Here is a 26585-nt window from a genome sequence, read left to right as displayed (position 1 = left end):
TTATTGGCAAATAAAACTTGCAGAATTTTAAAGGATTGTGCATAGAATTTTTAAGTTGTTGGTGCAGAATTTTTATTTTTTTTTGGCCCAGAATGCCCTGCGGAGGAACGTGTGAATTGCATGTGCGCACAGATGAAGTGTGTGTGTACGACTGAGTGTACCCAGGTGAACAGTAGGTGGGTGAGAGAGCAGAAGTGTGCACAGCAGAAGGAACGGAGTTGTGTAAGAACAGACGTGTGCGCACCCAGAGGCCGGGCATAGCGGGCGCGCGCGCCCATGTCCCCCGTCCCATGGCTCCGCCCCCGCATGACGCCGAGCGAGTCCTGGGCCTCTTTTCCTGTCGGAGGCGAAGCCCGGCCCGGCCTCCCCTTTAAGGGCCTGACGCCGTTACTAGGGCGGCCGGAGAGGCGCGGAAACTGAACCGGCGCCGCGGCCAGAGCTACAGGCCCGGTAGCTCCCGCCGCACGCCATGGCCGCCGCCTGCCTGGTAGGGGCCGGGGGCTTCGCTTGGGGAGTGGGGCCGGGGGCTTGGGGAGGCTTGTTGGAGCCCTGTTAATGTTTCAAACAGCCCTCGGCAGCCGCAGAGCCAGCCTGTCCCGCTGCTCCGCCTTTGCCCCGCTCGCTTCCCCGCCCCGCGCGGCGGCGGCGGCGGCTTTGCCGGGTGCTTCGGGGCGCGACACCGGGGCCTGGCCTGGGCGGGGCCTGTGAGTTTTGCTCTGTGGCCTGTGCCTGACGCAGCCCCCCAGTCGGTTTGGCCGGGGCGCTGCCCCTTGCCTGTCCGAGCGAGGGACCGACCGGTCTCGGGACGGGGAGGGAGGCCCCGCCGTCACTGGGTCCGTGGGGATGTCCCCGCTGGCGTTTTAAAAACAGCGCTCTTTAGTGGCTGCTTGTTGAAATCATCCCCACTTGTTGAAGGTGCCTTTTGCAACTAGGTTTACTGCGTCGTAGCCCAGTGGGCTAAAAAAAAAAAACACTTTGGTAGTTGGCCGCCAGTGTCTGGTGTCTCACAAATCTCGTGAAGCGCACAGATGAGGTGAGATGGTGATGTTTTAACCACCCTGCTGCTATTTCTGGTTTACTTCTCTTCTCTCTGTATGTGTCTCTGTCTCCCCCCCCCCCGCCCCGCCCTTCGATGTGGAACTGAATAGCTGCATAGATTGTTTGTATAATTATATACATAATTATACAACTAGTTGCACATATACTCTTTTTTTTTTATCACCTAGTGCTGGGCTACTATTCTTTTGGAAATCTGGCCTCGAATATTTTGGGGTAGGGAAATTGCCAAGCCTTGTCATAAAAATATGTAAAATTTTTTTTTTTGGCTTGTGGAAAGGTCACTATTAACATTAGCCTACATTCTTTCAATTTTATTGTCTTTCAGGAGGATCCATCTCTGGAGAAACACTTTAAAGGCCATCGAGATGCCATCACTAGTGTGGATTTCAGTTTCAATAAGAAGCAATTGGGTAAATTATCTTTTTATGCTCTGACAGTCACCTGACAAGTCTCTTCTTTTCTCAGTGTAATTAGAGGAGCAGCTGAGTTACAAAATAGGCTCAGAAATAGTCACTTGTAGATCACTGAAGAGTTATTTTCAAGGCTGAAAGGCCCACATTTTTGCTTAACTTCTAGAAATGGCATTTTTAAGTGTGTGCGCGCATGCATGTTTATCCTGATAAAGTTGCAAGGAGCATTGAGTGTTACACTGTCTCTTGCATATTTGTGTGCCTCATTTTACTCTGAAACCACTTTTTGGTAAAAACTTCACTTTTACTTGGTGTGACTTAAACCAAGGCTTGTTTTCAACCCACAGTCCATTATTATGATGCATTGGGAGGAGGGATAGCTCAGTGGTTTGAGCATTGGCCTGCTAAACCCAGGGTTGTGAGTTCAGTCCTTGAGGGGGCCATTTAGGGGATCTGGGGCAGAAATTGGGGATTGGCCCTGCTTTGAGCAGGGCGTTGGACTAGATGACCTGAGGTCCCTTCCGATCCTGATATTCTATGATCCAGTTGTCTTTCCTGAGAACCAAATAGAAATTGACTACTGTCAACTGGTCTACTACATACATTGAGGCCCACTGTGCTTTTTAGTGCAGGAGAGAATTGCTGTGTCTGTTGCTGAGGGAGTGAACAAAGAAATGATATGGCAAAGGTGCCCAGTAGACAGACACACACAGACACAGCAGAGCTAAGCACCTTGAAATTCAGTAGTCAATAGGCTGTCAGAAGGCCTATTTCAGTATCCCTTATCAGGATCCTGGTAACCCACATAGTCCCTAATTTTCAGAGCAAAGGGTTATCAAAGTTAAGCATATTCTCTTAGATTACCACTCCCTCCTACCCTGTTTCCCTTTTGTTTCTCAGTGGCTCCTTTATTCTTGTTTTGTTTCCTGTCTCCCTTCCCTTGCTCTTTCTTCTTTTTAGGTTCAGGCCAGCAGCTGCAGATCAAGAGCAGTGCTACAATCCTACATAGCAAGTGCTGTGGGTACAGCACTTCTATGAATGAAAATGCAGACAGGAAGACTCAAAATATTTGAGTGAGGTATATTGAGTCAGCTACTCTATATTCAAGCAGCCTGTACACTTTCCATTCTTTATATTCGATTCTTCATATTTTTTAAGCTGAAGAAGTGAGCTTTCATTTGATGCCATTTTACTGGGTTGTTTACCCTACCCAATGCTGTTAATGACTTGCCAATAATAAACTGCAAAATACTGCTTATATCTCAAAGTGCTTTACAGAGATGGCTAAGTGCTATTTTCCCCATTTCATAGATATGGAAATTGTGGTACTGCAGTTACCTAACTTCATCATACATTGAATCAGTAGCATACTTAGGAATAGAATTGCTATCTCTATAGAGGCTGAGCCCTGTCCTCAATCCACATATTTTTAGCTAACTTCTTTATTTTAATCTTAATGTTTGTAGGGAAAGGTATTGCTGGCAAAAAGTCACAGAAATGGAAATGTATGAATTTGTTCCTTTAAAGGAACATGAATAATGGAACATCCTGTCTGAAATGGGTCTGTTAATCCTGAATCCTTTCCAAGAAAGGAGAGAGGTATTCTTTTTTGTATTGAAATGACTGCGAAATAAAAGGATGTTTCCAGCAAAAGCTATTTGGTATTTTGCCACAACTGAAACAAACTAAAATCTCCTTGTGATTATGATACTGTAGCATCTAAATCTAGTATCAAAAACTAATCTGTTTTTTTCTAGGCATGTTTTACATTCACTGGAGATATGTCCCACTTGGTGCTCTGACAGGGAGATAAAAATGATGCTTTTATGTGTTGGCAGGCTAAGATTTTTATACCACATAGTTGTCTGTTTTTTTGCTTTGAAAACCCCCACCAAAAAATCAACCCCTTCCTCACAAAGTTTCTATAGTTTAAATGTAGGATTAATTTGAAGAGGTATTTTAATTGTCACCATTTTAGAGGTTTGATGTCTAATATTTTTCTGTAAGTTGCCATTGAATCTGTGCCATTATACATCACAGTAAGTGTCCACTGCGCTACGGACATATAAAATGTGGCAGGCTGTAGGTGAAACTGGGTAGCTCTACTTTCATCAGGGTCAGTGGCATAGAGAAGGCTGGGAACCTTCATCTGAAGCAGTGCCTCAGAAGGGTATGTAGGTAACTGTGTAACCATAGAAAAACCAGTGTCCTGGGGCACAAAGCACTGTCACAAGTGTTTCTTCTTTATGTTGCTGACTTGCTGGACTTGTCTGCTTTTGTATCTGCATTTGGATAATTGACCAAGCAAAGTCGTGGCTGCTGTTTGCTCTCCAACAGAAAAAAATCTTTTGATGAAGAGAGACTGAGTCTCAAATCTTAGACCGTCTGCACATGTGTGTATTGCTTTTTATTGGAATATCTCTTACAGTGTTTGTACTTTTTTGTTGTTGTTTTTATATTGTCTACTGCAATAACAGAATTACATGAACTAACTCTTAGCTTGGGTTGCCATGCCTACTTTCAATTAATAAGTGGTGATTCTGAATGGTTGGTTTGAATTGCTAATGAAATATAGAATATGTAGTGATGCCCCAGGGTTAACAAAGGTCTTAATTCAGTGGAGAGAACCATTGTTTGAAAGGGCTGAAATCTGTGCTGATCCCTTCAGTGTGTGTGATTGTTCCAGTGTACTCAGAGAAGATATTAAATGAGACTTTTTCCACTTAAATTTAGCAAGTGGCTCTATGGATTCGTGCTTGATGATCTGGAGTATGAGACCGCAAATGAGAGCCTATCGCTTCGTGGGTCACAAAGATGCAGTGATGTGTGTTCAGTTTTCACCTTCTGGCCATCTGGTGGCCTCAGGCTCCAGAGACAAAACTGTCCGTTTATGGGTTCCAAATGTGTAAGTATATCCTGCTTCCTAACTCTTTTATATTAAGTTGTAGTGTGTGATTTCCACTAGCAGGAGTGCTCCACTGTGAGGTTTGGGAATCTGTTATTTGCTAAAGGAAAAAATATTAGGTGATGCAACAGCTATCCTGCATAGGACTCTTCTATAAAGTGAATTTAATCCTGAAGAATATGCCAGCTTGTTAGCCCTAGAGACTGAAATCCTCTGTCTACAGAACAGGTATAGCATAGACCGTATCAGTGTAAACTTCCTGACACAGCTCTACTACTGTACTTAAATAGTTACCTACTAGTGTCCATCCCAGTTCATGTTCCATGGCTCATTAGTCCTTAGCTTTGCTCTGGCAATAACACATACAGAGCTCAGTTTTTGTGATGTAGGCATCTGTTCTAGGAGTTGGATTTCTGACTTGCTTGTTGTAGTCCACCAAACAATGGGTGACTTTTCATGACATCTGGTTTTAAATTTTAATTGTTGACCTAAAGGTGGTTAACTCCCTGTCCCATTAATAGCATAACAATGGTATATGGCTAAAGCACAGGCCTGGAAGTTGGGAGACCTGAATTTTTGACGCTGTCATGGACTTGCATGGGACCTTGCCCTTTCTGTGCCTCAGTTTTCATCATTTCTAAAATTGTGATGGTGCCCTATCTAACTGGGAGATTGGAAGACTTAGTCTGATGTTTGTAATGTGCTTTGCGATCCTTGTCTGGCAGCTGCGAACCATTATTTTTGCCATTCTCAAACCATCCAGTCTCCCTGTGCTGCTGTTTTAAAATAATTGAAGTATGTTAGTTAGCCTAGAGCAGGCCCATCTACTACGCATTCAACGGAAATACACCATAAGTGGCAAAGGCCTGCGTGCAATATGGACTCGTATCACACTTCTGTCTGCAACTTTACTTTTTCTAGAAGTAACATCTGTTGGACCTCTGTATGGAGCTGAGAGTGTCTCCTTCCTCTTGCCAGACTCTTGCACTAAACTGAGGAAGTGATCTTCCCCTTCATGTGGTAACCAGCACGAGGATTCCAGCCCAGAGAGATGGGGAAGGGTGGCTTTCTGGGAAGTACTACTATTAAAGACCATAAAGAAATATCAGAGGGGTAGCTGTGTTAGTCTGGATCTGTAAAAGTGGCAAAGGGTCAGTGGGTTTTCACCAAGCATTCTCAAAACTACGATACCCACAGGGTGGAAATAAGGAAACAGAGCCAGACGTGTACCCAGAAGCCTCCTCCTGCAAGACAAGCCCAAGAAAGAAACCAACAGAACTCCACTGGCCATCACATAAAGTCCTCAGCTAAAACCTCTCCAACGCATCATCAGTGATCTACAACCCATCCTGGACAACAATCCCTCACTTTCACAGGCCTTGGGAGGCAGGCCAGTACTTGCCCACAGACAGCCCGCCAACCTGAAGCATATTCTCACCAGCAACTACACACTGCACCATAGTAACTCTAACTCAGGAACCAATCCTGCAACAAACCTCAATACCAACTCTGCCCACATATCTACACCAGCGACACCATCACAGGACCTAACCAGATCAGCCACACCATCACAGGCTCATTCACCTGCACGTCCACCAATGTGATATACGCCATCATGTGCCAGCAATGCCCTTCTGCTATGTACATTGGCCAAACTGGACAGTCCTTACGTAAAAGGATAAATGGACACAAATCAGATATTAGGAATGGCAATATTCAAAAACCTGAAGGAGAACACCACTACAACCTCCCTGGACACACAATAGCAGATTTTGCTGCAGGATGGCTACCTTTTAAAACACTTCAGGACCAGACTTCAAAGAGAAACTGCTGAGCTTCAGTTCATTTGCAAATTTGACACTATCAGCTCAGGATTAAACAAAGACTGCGAATGGCTAGCCAGCTACAAAGGCAGTTTCTCCTCCCTTGGTGTTCACACCTCAACTGCTAGAAGGGGGCCTCATCCTCCCTGATTGAACTAACCTTGTTATCCCTAGCCTGATTCTTGCTTGCATATTTATACCTGCCTCTGGAAATTTCTACTACTTGCATCTGATGAAGTGGGTATTCACCCCCGGAAAGCTTATGCTCCAATACGTCTGTTAGTCTATAAGGTGCACAGGACTCTTTGTTGCTTACAAAGAAATAGTGAGTCTGGGCCCTGAGAGGGAAGCAGACTTGTGGTGGGTCTCTCTTACTGGTGTTGGGTTTGTATTCTTTAGCAATTGAAACTAAACACAGCAGCCCAGGAGGCAGGGAGGACATTCTAAAATTAATCATTTCTGTTTTTGTTGGAGTGTTTTATGGCTATGAGTAATTGTATGTACTTTTTGTTTGTTAACACAGTAAGCCTAAATTAGCCTGTGCCCTAGTTCTTGCTACAATCTAGAAGTGAGTCAGATTTAACAAATCCAGACTCTATTTGCTAGAGGAATAAAAACAAAAAAAGATTAGACTTGCCCCTCCTTCCCTTCCCAAGTCTCAAGACCCATTTTAAAAAACTCTTATTCATAAGCTAATAGGCTCTCTTGTAAATCCTTTACATTTTTGTTCTGTACTCAGAGTAAGTAATACATTTAGGGAAGATACACTGTTATTCGTAAATAACAAAAGTTTAATCTGTGATTTTTAGTGCAAATCTCAATTTGTCCTTTAATATGGAGGTGTCGTACCTTCATAATGACAGCATGACTGTACAATAGATCCATTTTACAGTGAAATTGGATAAAGTTAAGCTACACTTACATTGAAGCAGTATGAAAATGTGCAGATTGCAATTTGTTATAGTTCACTTCTGTTTAATACAGCTTTCCTGGAAGAAATATGACACACTTGTGTATAAAAATATGTGTATTATTTAAAGACACTAGATAAATTATACCTGATTAAAATTTAACCTCACCGTTCATCCATCTAGACAGAAAAAAGGGAGTGACAGTTTCTTCTTCTGCATCCAGAGCCTGGCTGCTAACATATGTAATCCTGAAAATAAATTCAACAAAAAAAGCCTCCCTTATTGGAGTTCTTGGAAGTGAATGTGTAAACTGTGTGGAAAGACTGGATCTTCTGGGAAGGTTGAAGTTGAATGAATTGTGCTAAATGATATCTCAGTGCCTTGAAGATATCAGTTCAGTGATTGAAGCTGTATGTATGGTTGCCATCTCAGAACTAAGCTAGAATGGAAAGGGAATTATTCTACCTGTGCCCGTCTTGAGGCAGCTCATGTGGTAACTTTTTTGAGTATTGTTGATTTGTGTGTGTATGTTTAGTATTATCAGTCACTGAACTTCTATAACTATACTCAAGGAAAATATCAAGACTAAGTCAGATGCCTCTTTAGTGTGTTAAATGCACAGCTTGATTAAATGTAGTAAAATAAATGCACTGCAATCTCTTTATTGAGGGCAGAACTTAAAAAAGCAATAGGGGTAGTCTTGAGTAACTTAACAAAACATGAAGGTCAGTAGCATTGCTGTTAGCGTTATACTGTGTGAGAAGGTCTTGACTTCATTAAAAATGAAGGTAGGTAGTTCAGAAATTTTCAGTACCAAACTAACATTTGCATGTCTTGCTCTGAAAACATGGATTTTATCCATTTTGAGATTCATTCATTCATTCTTCCCCCTTCCTCTTCAGATCTTCCTTGATCCCACTTATCCTGCCCTCTAATCCAGGGGTTTGAAAATAAACTAGTAAAAGAATTTAAACTCAATGACAAACTTTTTCTACCCTTATAATGAGCGTTTACAATGATGATTGTGACTGTGTCTGGAGACTGTACCTTTTTATCAAGCAAGCATTAAATATTAGCTTTAATGAGAGAACCCCACTACTTCTCTCATTCAGCTCTTGGCTTGAACTTTTAGATCATTCAGCATTGTGGTATTGCTAGCCCACCCTACCCTAGGGAGCGGTTCAGGGCTGATAGTCTACCATCCACCTATTGAATCTTGACATTCTCAGAATTTTGTACTGCAGTCTTGTATTTGTTTGCCAGAAAAATACCTTCTGCACCACTTTGAAAATGTTGGCAAGAAGAAGAACTAATGATACTTAATATTAAATTCTGTAGCTTGTTTGTGTTTTTAAATTGATCTCACTTTGTCACACTTCTCGTATTTCTGATTTAAAAGTAACTATCGTGTATTTCTTAGAAGATGCTGTGTAGGAAAAGTATTTGCTGTAATATTATTTTGTGATCAATGTTAGACAAACCATTGCTACCAAATGGAAGTGTATCGGAAGCAGAATATTTGATGCATGCTAATTTTAAAACATGTCCTTGTTCTTACCTCTGTGTAGACAACACAAATGTAAATTGTCTCAAGTTAGGATGGGCTCCAGTAACTAAAATCAAACAGAGCAGTTTCTTTTAGTGCTATGTTTTGTATAGTTCCTAAACACTTGTCTGCTCAGGATAGGTCAACAATTTCCTCCTAACACAAATGTATACGGTGCCTATAGAAATAGTGGTTAGAAACACTCTGTTTACTGTACACAAGCTTCAGGCTGTTTAGAACGTAGTGTTTTAGCCTCTTGTGCAACTTAAAAATAATTCACTCCTTTTTCTACCTAGCAAAGGAGAATCTACTGTGTTCAAGGCTCATACGGCAACTGTAAGAAGTGTTCAGTTCTCCAGTGATGGACAATCCTTGGTTACAGCTTCTGATGACAAAACAGTCAAAGTATGGACAGTTCACAGACAGAAATTTCTCTTTTCCTTGAGCCAGCACATAAACTGGGTTCGCTGTGCCAAGTAAGTACGACCTGCTGGCAAAAAGCGGTGGTCATGTATGTCTTAAAACAAAGAGTGCATTCAACATGCGGCTTTGGTGTAACAACATTGCCTTATGCTTCAAATCAGTCCTGAGCTGAAGTAATTTTGAACAGGTATAGAGATCCATATATCCCTGTTGCCCAACCCCCAGGTAAATGTAACATCTCAGTTTTTTTCTTTAGCAGTTGGATTTGTGATGACTGGGAGAACTGCATGGAGAATTGCCTGCTGGGTGCAAAGGATGCAGACCTCTTGAGATACGTAGATAGACTTGTATGCAGTGCTGGGGAGGAACAAGTGGTACATGACATAGGGGAAAGATAGGAGAGAGGTCCTGGAGGCCGAATTTAGGGCAGTAGGTTAGATAGATAGATAGATATAATATATAATAATTTTTTAAAAGTCCTCCATGATAGCATTCTCTGAAATGCTTCCAGTTCTATGTGTAGTGCCAGTTTGATAGTCAAACAGCAGGGTCTCAATGAGACTATGGTGTCGGGAGGAGGGATTTAGGTTTATTAGAAACCGGAGAACCTTTTGGGAAAGGAGGGAGCCTGTACAGGAAGGACTGGCTCCACCTAAACAAATATGGAACGAGATTGCTGGCATGTAAAATTAAAAAGCTTGTAGTGGAGTTTTTAAACTAGGGCTGGGGGAAAGCCAAGAGGTATGAAGGTGCACACAGTTCGGACAGACACATCCCTGAGGGGAGGATTTATTAAAGTGGACGCTATATAGTCTAATAAAGAGGAGATGATAGAATTTGATAAAGTAGGTAGGAACTGAAGAGAAAGTCAAACAAAGACAGATAACTAAATATTGACAAACTTTATAAGTGCTTGTATACAAATACAAGAAGTCTAAATAGCGAGATGGTTGAACTTGAGTGCCTGGTATTAAATGAGGATATTGATTACTGCCATTGTTCCACCGTAGGACATGGTAAAACCACTGTACAGAAAATATAGGAATGACAGAATAGGTCTTACTGGTGTGGGAGTGGCAGTATATGTGGGGGAATAAAAGCATAGAGTCAATTATAGTAACTATCTTAAATGAATCAAACAGTATAAAAGAATTTCTATGGATGGAAATTCTATGCTTGAATAATAATCATAAGGAATAATAATTCCTATAGCAATAGGAATATACTGCTGACAACCTGACCAAGATGGTAAGGGTGATTGTGAAATGCTCAGGGAGATTAGAGAGGCTACAAAAAACAGAAAACCCAGTAATAATGCGGGATTTTTCATCTATCCTCATGTTGACTGGGTATGTGTTCTCAGGATGGGATGCAGAGATAAATGTTTCTAGATACCATTAATGATTACTTCTTGGAGCAGCTAGTCATGGAACCCACAAAGGGAGAGGCAATTTTTGATTTAGTCCTAAATGGTGTGCAGGATCTGGTTGTAGAGGTGAACATAGCTGAACCACTCAGTAATAGTGACCATAATGTGATTAAATTTAACATACTGGGCAGGGGGAAATGTCAATAAAACTGACCACAGTAGCATTTAACTCAGTGGTTCTCAAACTTTTGCACTGGTGACCCCTTTCACACAGCAAGCCTCTGAGTGTGACCCCCGCCCCCTTCTAAATTAAAAACACAATTTTTTAAAATATTTAACACAATTATAAATGCTGGAGAATCAAGCAGGGTTTGGCGGTGGTGACTGACAGCTCGTGACCCCCCCCATTTAATAACCTTATGACTCCCTGTTTGAGAACCCCTGATTTAACTTGAAAAAGGGAATTACAAAAAAAATGAGGAAATTAAAAGGGACAGTGACAAGAGTGAATGCATGCCAAATGCATGGAAATGTTAACACCATAATATAGGCTCAAACTATGTGTACCCTCTTACTGGGTGTGGTTGTGGTGGGTTTTTTATTTTTTCTGAAGACCAAAAAAATGCCACCATGGCTAAACAACCAAGTGAAAGAGGTGGTTCGAGGCAAAAAGGCATTCTTTAAAAATTGGAAGTCAAATCCCACTGAGGAAAATAGAAAGGAACATAAACTCTGGCAAGTCAAAAAATATAGTTAGGCCGGCCAAAAAAGAATTTAAAGAGCAGCTAGCAAAAACACAAAAAGTAACAGCTAAATTTAAGTACATCAGAAGTAGGACAAAGCCCACTGAACAATCAGTTGAGCAACTGGATGATGGAGGTGCTAAAGGAGAATTCTAGGAAGACAAGGCCATTGAGGAGAAGCAAAATGAATTATTTGCATCAGTCTTCACTGCAGAGGATGTGAGAGAGATTCTCACACCGGAGACATTCTTTTTAGGTGTCAGGTTGGAGGAACTGTGTCTGACTAAGGTGTCAGTAGAAGAGGTTTTGGAACAACTTGATAAATTAAACAGTAATAAGTCACCAGGAACACATGGTATTTACCCAAGAGTTCTGAAGGAACTCAAATATGATATTGCAGAACTGTTAACTGTGGTATGTAGCTTATCCCTTAAATCGGCCTTGGTACAGTCAACTGGAGGATAGCTAATGTAACGCCCATGTTTTAAAAAGGCTCCAGAGGCAATCCTGGCAATTACAGGCTGGTAAACCTAACTTCAGTAGCAGGAAAATTGTTTGAAATTATAGTAAAGAACAGAATGATCAGATACATAGATGAATACAAATTAGTGGGGAAGAGTCGACATGGCTTTTGTAAAGGGAAATCATGCCTCAACAGTCTATTAGAATTCTTTGAGGGAATAAACAACCATGTGGACAAGGGTGATCCAGGAGATATAGTGTTCTTGGACTTTCAGAAACCCTTTGACAAGGTCTCTCACCAAAGGCTCTTAAGCAAAGTAAGCAATCATGGGATAAGAGGGAAGGTCCTCTCATGGATCAGTAACTGGTTAAAAGATAGGAAAGAGAGGGTAGGAATAAACAGTCACTTTTCAGAATGGAGAGAGGTAAATGGCCGGGTCCCCCAAGAATCTGTACTGGGACCAGTGCTGTTCAACACATTCATAAATGATCTGGAAAAAGGGGTTAACAGTGAGGTGGCAATGTTTGCAGACTATACAAAATTACTCAAGATAACTAAGTCCAAAGCAGACTGTGAAGAGTTACAGAAGGATCTTAAAAAAACTGTGTGATTGGGCAACAAAATAGCAGATAAAATTCACTGTTGATAAATTTAAAGTAATGCACACTGGATAACACAATCCGAACTATACATACAAAATGATGGCTGTGATGGGTTCTGTCATAGAGACCCCCTTAGGACTGTCACCTTCTGTGCTGAAACTACCTCTGAGCCAGTTTTCTCTGATGGCTTGGGACTCTAGAACCCTGTCTTGTTGAGCCAGACATGCTAGCCTGCTGCACCACGGACCCAGGGTCTGAACTATGCCCCCAAAGCTGCAGACTTAACTGAAAACAGCTCAGCAAGTACTCCTGTCTCCAGCACCCAGACATCCAGCTCCCAATAGGATCCAAACCCCAAATAAATCCGTTTTACCCTGTATAAAGCTTACACAGGGTAAACTCATAAATTGTCCGCCCTCTATAACACTGATAGAGAGAGATGCACAGCTGTTTGCTCCCCCAGGTATTAATCATTTACTCTGGGTTTGTTAATAAACAAAAGTGATTTGATTGAGTATGAAAAGTAGGATTCAAGTGGTTTCAAGTAATAACAGACAGAACAAAGTAAGTTACCAAGCACAATAAACCAAAACACGCAAGTCTAAGCCTAATGCAGTTAAGAAACTGAATACAGGTAAATCTCACCTTCTGATGTTCCAGTAAACTGTTTTTATAAACTAGACTCTTTAGTCTGGGGCCAATCCTTTCCCCTGGTACTGTTCTTGTTAGTTCCAGTTCAGGTGGTAACTAGGCGTTTTCTCGTGACTGGCAGCCCCCTTTGTTCTGTTCCACCCCCTTTTATATCTTTGGCACAAGGTGGGAATCTTTTGTATCCCTGGGTTCCCACCCCTCCTCCTAAATGGAAAAGCACCAGGTTTCAGATGGATTCCAGTACCAGGTGACATGGTCACATGTCACTGTAAGACCTCCTTCTTCATTACCTAGTAGCTGGGAGACACTTATACGGGAAGGCTTGCAGGTAAACAAACCCATTCACAGTTCATTGATTCTGAAGCACCCTTACTGGCTTCCACTTAACATGTTTATATCAGTAATACAAGTTTATATCTTAGGCCTTGGCTATACTTGCAAGTTAGGGTGCCCGGGGCTGATTTAATGTGCTCTAACTCCTGAGGTGTCCACACTGGCAAGGCACTTAGAGTGCCTGGACTCTGCGGCTGGAGTGCTCCTGGTAATCCACCTCCACAAGAAGCATAGACCTTGCTGAAACGCTCGGGTGTCCGTGTGGATGACGTGTTGCAATACTGCGCTGTGATTGGCCTCCCAAAAGATCCCATAATCCCCTGAAGTCAAGTGGCCACTCTTGGCATTGTTTTGGACTCGGCTGCAGGCATGGGGATATCCCCTTTCAAAGCTCCGCTTCTGACAGCTGCCATGCTTATCTGCTCTGGGACAAAGCAAACCATTACTGTGGAATGTGGCGTGCGTGTGTGTGAGGGCAGGGGCGGAGGGGTTTGAGGCCAGGGTTTCCCCCTGCTGCTGTCTGAACTTACAAGACAACATGCTGACGTGCTCTCTGCCCCCCACAACACACACACACTCCCCTCACATACACATAACACACTCTCTGTCACACTCAACCCCCCCCCCCCGCCCCCATTTGAAAAGCAAACTGTAGCCACTTGCACGCTGGGAGAGCAACCACAATGCACTGCTCTCTCTGGCGTTGCAAGAGGAGCTAATGTGGCCACGCCGCTGTGCTTACTGCTGACAGTGTAAACGCATGGCAGCGCTTTCCCTGCTGCTGTCTCTGAGGGCTGGTTTAACTCCCAGCGCTTTACATGTGCAAATGTAGCCATGGCCTTATTCTCCTAACTCCAGACATAGAAATAATACATGGAAACAAATAGGATGAACACACTCAGTAGATCATAAGCTTTGTAATGATCCTTACAAGAGACCTTTTGCAAAAAGCATATTCCAGTTACATTATATTCACACTCATAAGCATATTTCCATAAATATATGGAGTGTAACGTCACAACAGATAAGAACATAAGAATGGCCGTACTGAGTCAGACCAAAGGTCCATCCAGCTCAGTATCCTGTCTGCCAACAGTGGCCAATGCCAGGTGCCCCAGAGGGAATGAACCCAACAAGTAATGATCAAGTGATATCTCTCCTGCCATCCTTCTCTACCCTCTGACAAACAGAGGCTAGGGACACCATTCCTTACTGGCTAATAGCCATTAATGGACTTAATGGATTCTACACAGGGTGTTGTCACTCAAGAAAGATCTTGGAGCCATTGTGGATAGTTCTCTGAAAACATTTCAATGTGCAGTGACAGTCAAAAAGGCTAACAATGTTAGGGACCATTAAGAAAGGGATAGATAAGACAGAAAATATCATAATGTTCCTATATAAATCCATGGTACTCCCACACCTCGTGTGCAGTTCTGCTTTTCCCATCTCAAAAAAAATATATTAGAATTGGAAACGGTACAGAAAAGGGCAACAAAAATGATTATGGGTATGGAATAGTTTTCGTATGAGGAGAGATTAAAAAGACTGGGACTTTTCAGCTTGGAAAAGAGATGACCTCAGAGAGGATATGATAAAGGTCTATACAATTGTGACTGGTGTAGAGAAAGTGATTAAGGAAGTGTTATTTACTCCTTCACATTATGGAAGAACCAGGGGTCAATGAAATGTTTAGGCAGCAAGTTGAAAACAAACAAAAGGAAGTACTTCTTCATACAACTGTACAGTCAACCTGTGGAATTTGTCAGAGGATGTTGTGAAGGCCAAAAGTATAACTGGATTCAAAAAAGAATTTGGTCCCCATCCAGGGATCGCTCAATAAATTGCCCTGTTCTGTTCATTCTCTCTGAAGCATCTGGCACTGGTTGCTGTTGGAAGACAGGCTATTGGGCTAGATGGACCATTGGTCTGACCCAGTATGGCCATTCTTATGTTCTTTTCTGTCCATAAGAGAAGCCAGCTGTTTAGTTAGTTCAACCCTGTTTCACTTCTTCTTACCCTGTCTAGTATGGCGATTCCTTTCGACAGCAGAAAGCAGTATTAAAACGCTTATCTAAATATATCTGGTCACCTTTTAGGCTGATCAGGCTTCTGATTAGAAATTATCATCTGCACTCCTGTCCCTGCCTCGTTAGGAGAAAAATTTTTTTTTTTTAAAGGGAAAGTGTACTTTAAGAATGAAGATGGTCTTGGAGAAGAACTATATATAAAACTTTGGCATTTTGATGTGCTAAACTTGCTGTTATTTTAGGTATTCAATATGGAAGCTTGTAATGGGCTGATAAACAATTATCACTTGTGGTCTTAGTCAGAAAAGCACATAAGACTACAAATAATAGCAAAAGTACTGTACAAAATGAAAGAATCAGCTTAAATGGGAAAGAATGTTGCTTTTAAAAAGCAGCTGTCATTTAGTTCTAACTGATTTTCATGCAGTATATATTAAATGAAGAACCCCTAAAATGTCCATAAAGTAAGGCTGCTGTTTCATCTGGGAGTTACAGTGAAATTAGTCTCTAATATTGCTGTCATACTCTGGTGTTGGGCTGTGTGTGAGAATATATATGATGTGATATCGAAATAGTGTTATCCCCATTATGTTATACACATGACTGTAATTCTTTCATTGCAACCTAAAGCCTTAATCCTGTAAAGATTTATGCATGTGAGGAGGTGTGTTGATCTCAGTGGTGCAACTTGCATGGGTGAAGTTGTTGGAGAGGGCAGCTTAAGGTTGCACTAGTCTGGTACTGTCAAACAGCGTTTCTAATGCTACAGTTACTGTTGCCTATTTTGAACTTCAACTAACAGCCTTAACCAGAAATATAGGAATTTTGAGGACAAATAAATTACCTTTTCTAGTTGTAGTGAATCTAGAAATTGTCTGAAGCAGGGCCTAGAAATGAAGTATTTGAAACAGGTTTAAATGAAAACAAGTGGGATAGATGATCTGAAATCAGTTTAACCATTTTTTCTGAATAGTCTCTTAATCTATCTGCATGCTGTTCAATCATTTCAGTCCTTTTAGGTTGCTTTTCTCATAGAAATTAGCTTTGCAGATTTAGCTCTGCATTCTGCTACCCTTGCTCCTCAAGTAGTCATACTGACATCATTTGGACTACTCAAAGAGTAAATACTTGTCTACACGAACATTTAATTTGCGGCAAGCTGGGGTGTAAAACTATCACATGCTAAGTATCCGTGGACCCTGCTGCTACACACTAACCATTCCCTAGTGCACTTTGATCTACCCTGGTTTGAAATGCGAGTAGATCGAAGTGCACTAGAGAACAGCAGGATCCACAATGCAATGCAGCAGGGTACACAATGACATTTAGTGCATGGCAGGCTAGTGCGGTGTAGATTTACATCCCAGCATGCTGTGAACTAAATATTGGTGTAGAGAAACCCTAAGATGCATCCTGCCATGAGTAAGGTATCCAGATCTAGCCCATACTGTCTATCCCCTCCAGTTCCTTATTAGTTCTGAACTTCGTTACAACTCCTGTCTTTGTTTTAGATTTTCTCCTGATGGAAGACTAATAGCTTCTGCCAGCGATGATAAAACTATCAAACTATGGGATAAAACCAGCAGAGAATGTATACATTCTTTTTGTGAGCACGGTGGGTGAGTACCAGTAGAATGCGCAGGGGCGAGACACACAAGGCTGTTTTACCTGAGCCTTCCACACTGCTTTCACTGTTTGGAAGAGATTAAATCGTAACTGACTGACTGCACAGTCACATAGATCCTAGCTACACAGAAATGACCTTTAGTCACCAACGATTCCTTCCAGATATCCTACAGCTGGGCTTGAAAGTGACATGGATGTCAGTGTAAATGGAGCTAAATATATTTTAACATCCATCTAGTGGCCTAGGTGTGAGAACAGTTCTAGAAATCATTTTAGCCACATTTATGCTGGGGACAAAACCGCATTAAATGAAACTTTTCATGTCTCTTCTCTTCAACACACAATGTTGGTCTCTAGTTCTAGGGAACTTAAGGAGGTTTGGATCTCACTTCCCTTCACTAGGTTTGCCAAAACTTTATTGTGCTCTAAATTAATGAAGTTCAAGAATTAAAAGGTGTTTGTAATAATGCTTTGCACTTGTGCTGTACCTTTCATTCTAGCTCTCTAAACCATTCATAAAATTAGTCAAACCTCCTACATGTCTGTGAGGTAGGGAAGTGTTATACCTATTTTACAGCTAAAACTGAAACACCGCAAAATTAAGGGACTTCTCCAAGGTTACAGAACAAGTCAATGATAGAACTGAGACTAGAACCCATGATTTCTAGTTTTCCATTCCATAGCATCATTTGACACACACCTCCTCAATAGACCAGTAACTGCATACTGCCTTTTTTGTTTTCCCTTTCATACAATTCTCTTGTTTCAAGATAATGTCTGAATTTGTCATTAAGGTTGTATTTAATGTCATGACCTTTGATTCTGATCTCATTAATGTCATGGTACAATATTGTTATTTTTCATAAGCCTTTTTAGTACACACGGTTCCTCCACACAACAGATTTGAGAATTTGATGAAAAGCACTATATAAGCGCCTGGTGGTATTCTTAATATGGTGCAATGTAAGGATGCTAATAGGGCAGTCAGTTTTCTTGTATCTGATGTCTTGCTTGTATCAATAGAGCAAGAGTTACAAAGCACCTTACAAAGGATCTATTTTATACTTCCTTTAAAATAACAGTGTGTTCAGAGGATATCGCTGCATGTTGTATCTCATAAGCACCAATTAAAGAACTCCTATGATCTTAGTAAAAAATAATTACTTCTATTAAATATTAACTTTTGAAAATTAATGTTAAGACATTTAAATCTACAAAATTCCAGAAGGTTTGCTTCTGGAACTCATGTAATTGTCCTCAAATTCTTTTTAATACAAATATATAAAATATAGTGCTATATCATATCCTGCCTTAGGGGTGTGAGAGAAGCACAAGATAAATGTTAGTTGACTTGAGCTGTGTTTAGCATCTTTAAGTCAGAGTTCCTCCTATCCCCATATTATTACACTAACCTACTGTAGTACTCCTTCTTGGAAGGGATCCCTTCAAGTTTAAACTGTTGGGTTTTTCTTTATAGGTTTGTGAATTATGTGGATTTTCATCCCAGTGGTACGTGCATTGCTGCAGCTGGTACAGATAACACAGTGAAGGTGTGGGATGTTAGGATGAATAGACTCCTCCAGCATTATCAAGGTAAGTTACAGACCTAGGAGAGTTTTTTGTTGTTTGTTTTTTTCCACTGTGGTATTTAACCTAATAAGTGGATCCCCAGGAGGGTAGGCTAAGGGGGAAAAAAATTGCTTGCAGTGCATTCTTGCTCACTTTACAAGTTGAAAATAAATCTTGCCAGGTCTAAATTAAACTGTTGGCACCTCTAGGCTTAATATAGCCTGTGCTATGTCCCTACCCAACAATGTTTTCAGCTTTATGTATCTGTTTACTTAAGTCAGACTGGGAGAACTAATCATTCTTTAGCCTCCCTATATTATTAATAAATAGTGAGTGTACATATGGCTGATAGGTGTGGAAAGCGGTAGCAATGCCAAAAGAGCAGAGCTGTCCTGTCACTTCTCCTCAGTAGCCAGCTCCTCCTTCACATCTACCTCTAAAAGCATATGCTTAAACTCTTGTTACAGATGAGTGCTTTGAGAGGAACGCGTTCAATAGTAAATCAGGACGTGTGCGAAGAGGCCACTGAGGCTATCAAAGTCCTTTGGTACCAGAAGGAAGCAAGTGAACAGCAGCACTGTAAAAAAAGAGAACTTACCTTCCCTCCTTTCTCTCTGAGGGTTTCTGAAATTCAAAGCTACATGATCTCCTGGTACTCTAAGTGTGATGAGATAGTCCCTAGGGTTAGCCTTCAGAGATTGCTGCACTCATTTGTCAGATGACCATGTCCCTGCTTAACCACATTTTAGTAAATAATCCTTCTTAGAGGCAGTGTTTTAATGAACCAGTCTGCAAACTTCAGAACTGTAAACATGCATATATAGAGCTGTTTTTACTGTTCATAGATTTTTAAGGTCTGTGATCATCTAGTGTGACTCCCTGTATAACACAGGCCATAGGACACAGGACTTCCCTGAATTAATTCCAGTTTGCACTAGAGCATATTTTGACATTCTTCTCTGGTGTTGTCTGGACCGGTGATCTGCTAGGTCACTCAAATCCTTGACTCTGGGAGCCAGCCTTACACTGCTCTGCTGTGAGAACCCCCACTCCTGGGCTGTTCATGCACAGCCTCTGGCATATAAGCTGCTCCTTGGATTGTGCAACCAAATGATACTAGCCAATACCTCCGGTCCCAAACACAACCCTAGGAACCGCCGTCTTGCAGTGTCTAGTTATGCCTGCTAGACGCTGAAAGCTTATATGAGTTTGTCAATTTAACAAAGAAATTGATATGTACCAGGCTTGTTATCCCAAGGGGAATCTCTGACACGCTTCAAACCAGACGCACTGCTTCAGGTAGAATAAACAGATTTATTAACTATAAAGATAGATTTTAAGTGATTATAAGTCAAAGCATAACAAGCCAGATTTGGTCAAATGAAATAAAAGCAAAACGCATTCTAAGCTGATCTTAACACTTTCAGTGTCCTTACAAACTTAGATGCTTCTTACCACAGGCTGGCTGGTTGCTCTTCAGCCAGGTTCTCCCCTTTGATCAGCACTTCAGTCTGTTGGTGTGGTGCCTGTAGATGTAGGTGGGAGAGAGAGAGAGTGCATGGGAAATGTCTCTCCCTTTTATCATGTCCTTTCTTCCCTCTTGGCTTTGCGCCCCCACCCCTCTTTCAGATTCAGGTGAGCATTACCTCATTGCATTTCCAAACTGACCAAAGGAAGGGAGCTGACTCACTCGAGAGTCTGACAGATTCTTTTGTTGTTGCCTAGGCCAGTGTCCTTTGTTCCTGTGAGGCTGGGCTGGGTTTGTCCCATACATGCCCTGATGAGGTGTGAACTGCCTCTCTGTTCTTGGAGTTTTTTTGCCTGGGCTTGCTTTAAGCCATGACGATACATTTTCAGCCTCATAACTATATACATGAAATTATAACCTTACTATAACATCACTATATCAACAATGTTCAGTGTATCATGACCCTTCCGAAGACACCCAACATGACCAACTTTGCATTGGATACCACACAATCATTTTATAAAGATGAACATGGGGGTGTAGTGTGTTCCCCCGAGGTACAGAGCGTCACACATATCTCTTAGGAAAACATCCAATCTTGATTTTAAAAATGTCTAGTGATGGAGAATCCACCACAACTTTTGGTAAGTTGTGCCTATGATTAATTACCCTCACTGTTAAAATATTGCACCTTATTTCTAGCCTGAATTTGTCTAGCTTCAACTTCCAGCCATTTGATCACGTTATACCTTTGCTTGTTAGATTGAAGAGCCCTCTATTATTAAATTTCTGTTCCCCATGTTGATACTTATTATCTGTGATAAAGTCCCCTCTAACTTTTTCTTTAAGCTAAGCAGATAGATCTCCTTGAGTCTTTCACTATAAGGCATGTTTTCCAATCCTTAATTGTTCTTGGGCTCTTCTGTGAGCCCTTTTCAATGTATCAACATTTATGTTGATACACCTATGTTAAGAAAAACAAAGACCTTCCAGAAGAGGCGCAGTGCAGAATGCTTGTGGATGGTGGATGCATGTCACCATATTATTAGTTACGCTATAGTTGTAACCAAGAATTTCAACACAAACCAAATATTAGTGTCTGAGGTAAAGGGGGTATATTCTTTCTGATGGCCAAAACTCCAGTAGCAAAGTTGTCTGTGTATTGAGAGAAGTGCTTACTCCAAACTGTGTGTATTAGTGAAACTTAGAAATGGGTATAAAACCTCTGCTGTTAAAACAGGCAGAACTTTTTAAATCCTTAAACTAGGGTAAAGGGCAATCTGAAACTGCTTATCAGCTTTTATGCAGTGGCAGGATATACAGCATGTGTTTCCAGCCACACCATTATTTGGCTCTACAGTAATCTCTTCCTGCTTATGATTTAGAGAGATTAAATTGTCTGGGTCTAGTGTGGCTTAGTTGCTATTTGACTGCCAGGTTTATTTTTATCTCTTGGATTTTTAACTGTATCTTTTTCCTGAGTGGCATTTTATTGTTATACTTTTGTTGTTGAAATCTTGTAAAACCAGCTATTGCATAAATCCTAATTAGGCACCAAACTTTCAGTTTGAAATAATAAATTAAAATTAATAACTTGCAATGGTTATGAGCACAGTGAATTCATGCCAGTTGCTTTGCAGATACAAATGGGTATCTCTCTCTTTCCTGCATGAGGATTTATATACTTAACTCATTTGATTTAGATAGAAATTATGGATATCGCACATGTGAAAATGAAATTATATTTTTAGAAGAACAGATAACCATGAAATCACTCAATTCCGCTAGAGGGCATCTTTTCCTTCAATATATAATCATATTAAAAAACTGACATGGTTCTGTATGAGTCCATTGTAAGAGTCAAATTGGATTGATTAAAGAGTTGTAATTGATCTTTTGTTGTTGTCGTTGCCATGACTTTGTTCCAACTGCAACATTTGTAAATAATAGTCAAAGGTTTTACAATTTGCTTTCTGCTTTTCTATAGTGTGTCTCAATAAACTAACTTATAAATAATCTGGACATACTTAATGAGCAGACAAATGAAGTATTTATCCACTACACTGATAGGAGTACTCCTGTACAGCAGATCAACCAAAAAGAGTCTGTATAGCCATGTTATTGGTGTGAAATTCACTAATATGTTAAGACCTGTTGTCTAGGACAAATCTGATGCCATATTGCAAAATAAGGAAAACTAGCATCCCAGTGATATGACTTAACCTTCAACTACTCATTATCTAGGAGGAGTAAATAGTGGACTCTTCAGAATGACTGTCTGAATTTACTGAGACATAAAATTTTATTAGTGTCAAGCCATTATGTGTATTAGGCATGATGCACTACTCTTACAGGTAGCAGGATAAAGTTATAGTGACATCTCTTACCAGTCTAGTTACAGCAAGTGCATAAATAATTAGAGGTAGCCTAATGAAAGACATTTTCCATGTCCGCCATCTGAAGTGTCTTTGGGGGTTCTGGCTAGTAACAGAATAATTTAGGGGACTAGATTATTCTATATGAGCCACTTGGAGGCAGGGACCGACTTTTTGTTTTGTGTTTATTTGCATCTAGCACAATGGAGTCTGGTCCGTGGCTGGGGCTCCTAGGTGGTACCGCAATACAAATTAATAATAAATGTTGATAGTAATTTATTCAATTTATACTTATTACATTTGGAATAAATTACTATATCATATATTGTACATTTAGGTCACAAAAACCAGTGCAATGCAGATTTCATGGAGTTGAGTACCCTGGGCAATCATCCTGATCACATTGTGCATTGCCAAAATATTTGTTTTCCAAGTTTGTTTTTTGTTAAAATTTTTGGTACGGGGGTGGAGAAGGGGAGGCATCATTTGCAGCAAGGCAGAACAGAGGTTGTATTACTAACAGTAGCTTGGAATCCTTTGGATTTCCTTCAGTTTTACCCATTAGTTCTCTTTTTTTTAAACCTACAGCCCAGAGTCATTGATCTGTGAGTAAGCCATCAGATCAGAGGTGATCCCAGATTACAGTACTTTAGGAGCCAACTCTGCTGGCTCTGCAGTGCCCAAAGTTTGTCAGTTCACATTGTGCTTACATTAGTCTACTGGAACAGCCCTACACTTTTTTTTTTTTTTGGTAACATGATGAATATTTTTTTTTTATTAGAACTGTTGATAAAGAACAAAAAAAGATGAAAAATACAGAACAATAGATGTACAATGGAAACCACCTTTATTGAGGTTGTGTTATGGCCATCTTAATTTATATTCTAGTCAATGGCAGCGAAAATAGCATTAACTAATCTCTGGTACTCAATGGGCTGACCATTGTCACAGTTCATGATTTACATTTTGGTCACAATACATAAGTTCACCCTATAGACTGCAGTGACTCAATTTTAGTGGATAAATCTGCAAAAAGAGATGTGCGTATGACCTTAGTACTAGGCTAGTCATAACTGGCTGTTAATATTGGCCATATGCAGTGTAGTTGTAACCATGTTGGTCCCAGGATATTGGAGAGACACTGTGTCTCTCTAATATTGGTCATACACACTTCTAAGCCTTGAATGGCAAATGGACAAGTCAGTGGCAGCGGCTTCCTCTTTCCCCTGTTGCCTCTACCATTCATTGGTATTGTTGGTTACAGCATGAAATAGAGTTGGACCACAGTACTTGCTGTCAAACTCAGTGTGAGTGGGTTGGGGGAGGAGGAGGAGGTGGTGGTATGAAGTATCTCTTGAGGGGAATGGGAAGCAGTTGAGCTATTGATGATCGCCTCCTACCGGCCCACGGTGCCAACCTCTACTACTCGTTAACTTCTCAAACATCTGGTATGCTTTCTCCCATGCTGCCTCATATGCTTGGGAGGTGTTCCCCATTAATATCTGCAAAGCTACTTCATCATCCACCTTTAAATCTCCTTTGCTGTGAAGCCTACAAAAAATTTGACAGTGATTATGCTGCTAGTTTGCTGAGACCACTACCTATCATGCTGACCAGTATTGCATCATTCTTTGTACTCCTCCCTCTGTCTATATCTATCTGTTGTCTCACTTTCTACTTGGTCCCTGCGTCAAGAGGCTTACAATCCGTCTTTTTGTTCTGTATTTGTAAATGCCTAGAACAGTGGTGTCCCTGGTCTATGAGTTGGTCCCTAGTCACTAAGGTAGTACAGATAATAAATAGCAATAATTAATGGCAGAGGAGGACAGATGGAACTTTCTCTGAGCTTATGGCTGCCAAGAAGTACTTGGGCACAAAAGCTGTGGCTGCTTACAAAGCTTGGCCTTGACCTGTCTGCAGGGTTTGTATGGCTTTCTTCCATCCTAGAAAGTTCCCGTGCTCTTTGTTGAAGTTGAAAGTAGTTCATTTCCTGTCCTGGGCTTCAGAGGATCCACTCTTGGCCACCATCGTTCTGGTCACTTCTCTGTGCAGGCTTGGTCAAAGTATTCTGTTCTGAAATTTATTCCTTTGATAAAATACATGTATGTCCATTAACTGAATGGGTATATGGAGTGGGGGATAATAGATCTGAGTGTGGAGGTGTGGTGTTTAGATGTTGCTTGTAATTATAAGAATGGGGAGCACTGGCTGTTGGGAGTCGGAAAGGACAGGAAACCGGAAGGAGGGGGGAGGAGTTGAAGAGGCTGAGGGAGAGCTACTGAGGGTGCAATAGCAGCTTGGAAAAGAGGTTTCCATTTTAAAAAATAAAGTCCTGTTGAAGTTTGTTAGTGCCTTGCCTGGCCACTACAACATTTTGGTGACAAGGATGGATCTTCTGCCTCTGAACCCACCTGCACCCTTTCTACAAAGCCCAGGTGAGCATCCAGTTGCTTTTACTGCCTGGATCCATATGTTTGAGACTTATCTGCCTGCAATCAGTGCTATAGAGATTTCTGAAGTAAGAAAGCGTGCTCTGCTAATCCACTGCCTTGGAGCAGAAGGGCAACGTATATTTTACACTTTTCCCCTTACAGACAATAAATATGAGACTGCACTCACTGCATTAAAGAACATTTTTGTACCAAATGTGAATGTAGCGAATTGCTACAGATTTCGCCAGCGTGAGCAGAAACCAGGGGAGACTATAATGCAGTATATTGCTTCCCTGGGGAGTCTGATTGTAACTTGTGACTTTGGGAATATGGCAGATGAGGTGATTAGATACCAGCTCATTGAGAAAACAACCATGCTTCTTGTAAAAGAACGTTAACTTCTAGAACCACAACTTACACTAGAAAAAGCAATAACGATTGCTACCCAGATTGAGTCAGCTACAGCTGAAGCCAAAATAATGAGCATGGATACAGAAGGCACAGTCCAGGCTGTGACTCCTTTGCAGAAAAGTTCACTATCGCTGCAGACAAACAATTACAAGAGGAAAACTAACGAAAAACCACCAAATCAGCAAATTCAAAATACAGTAAAAGCATGCTTTTGCTGTGGATCCCCACAACACCTTGCAAGCTACACAGGATATCCGGCAAAAGTAGCTCAGTGCAATCGTTGCAAAAAGATTGGGCATTTTGCTAAAGTATGTCGCAGCAGCCAGTTCAATCAACAGGTGCATGCAGTTACAATACCAGATGTTACTGTGCTGAGCATGAACAAAATCACTACTGTACATATTCCAGAACAAATAAAGTGCACGGTAAATGTTTCCGCCATACCCTCAGGCAAATCACTCTATTCAGCTAATGTTGGACACTGGCTCAGCAGTATCTATACTACCTGATTCCATCTATTTGCATTACTTTAAAGATGTGCCTTTTACTGAACCCAAGCTTCACTTGGTGTGCTATTTGAAAAACCATATTCCAGTACGTGGCTGCCTGCCAGCAATAGTTACTTTTGGTGATTGCTGTGTAACTGCAGAATTCTACATTGTCCACAAAGGTACTCCTATCCTTGGCAGAGATTTGTTGGCTGCTTTAGATCTCAGGGTAGTTAATGGACGAATTGATCTTCCTCAGCAAAACACTCTTGCGGTACACACACCAGTTTCAGCTGGGACCCAACACCAGGTTGAGGAAAAACTCGGCTGTGCTTATGGGTTTCCGCATAAAGTTAATATGCGGAATAATGTGATGCCTGTATGACAGAAATTATGGCGCTTACCATTTTCAGTCAGGGAAGCTGTTTCAGAGGAACTTAGAAAACTTGTTCAAGAGGACGTTGTTGAAGAGATTAACTCCTCGGAATGGGTTTCACCTGTAGTAGTGACGCAGAAGAAGGGTGGAGGCATTCGCCTTTGTGTGGACTTAAGGGAGCCAAATAAAGCTATTGTGACTGGCAACTATCCTCTTCCTCACATAGAAGAAGTATTTGCAGAACTCTGTGGAGCAAAGATGTTTTCTACTCTTGATTTGCAGAGCGCATACCACCAGGTTATGTTGCAAGAAGATAGCGGAGACCTCACAGCATTTATTACACGAGGGACTATTCCGTTTTAAACGTGTTCCATATGGTCTTGCATCAGCCCCAAGTGCCTTCCAAAAAATGTCATTGATTTTGAAGAATCAACATGGAGTTCAGTGCTATTTGGATGATATTATCGTGTTTGGAAATACTTCGGAGGAGCATGACAATAACCTGAAGTCTGTACTAAACTGCATCAGCAAAGCAGGCCTCAAGCGCAATAGGTCCAAATGCAAATTTAGAC

General features: G+C 41.2%; 1 protein-coding gene across 2 annotated transcripts in view; it reads left to right on the top strand.

Annotated features, from left to right (window-relative positions):
- The first annotated feature begins 313 nt into the window (after positions 1–313).
- POC1A (POC1 centriolar protein A) overlaps positions 314–26585 on the top strand; it is a 103253-nt gene continuing 76981 nt past the window's right edge. For both annotated transcript variants that reach the window (XM_074958270.1, XM_074958271.1), the window contains exons 1-6: positions 314–487; positions 1385–1469; positions 4203–4374; positions 8951–9130; positions 16780–16887; positions 18372–18487. In XM_074958270.1, coding sequence (XP_074814371.1) covers positions 470–487; positions 1385–1469; positions 4203–4374; positions 8951–9130; positions 16780–16887; positions 18372–18487 — 679 coding nt within the window. In that variant the 5' untranslated portion in view covers positions 314–469. The remainder of the gene's footprint in view (positions 488–1384; positions 1470–4202; positions 4375–8950; positions 9131–16779; positions 16888–18371; positions 18488–26585) is intronic.

This window comes from Natator depressus, chromosome 7 (genome assembly GCF_965152275.1).
Source record: "Natator depressus isolate rNatDep1 chromosome 7, rNatDep2.hap1, whole genome shotgun sequence".
Taxonomy (NCBI): domain Eukaryota; kingdom Metazoa; phylum Chordata; order Testudines; family Cheloniidae; genus Natator; species Natator depressus.
This window is presented reverse-complemented; position numbering and strand designations above follow the sequence as displayed.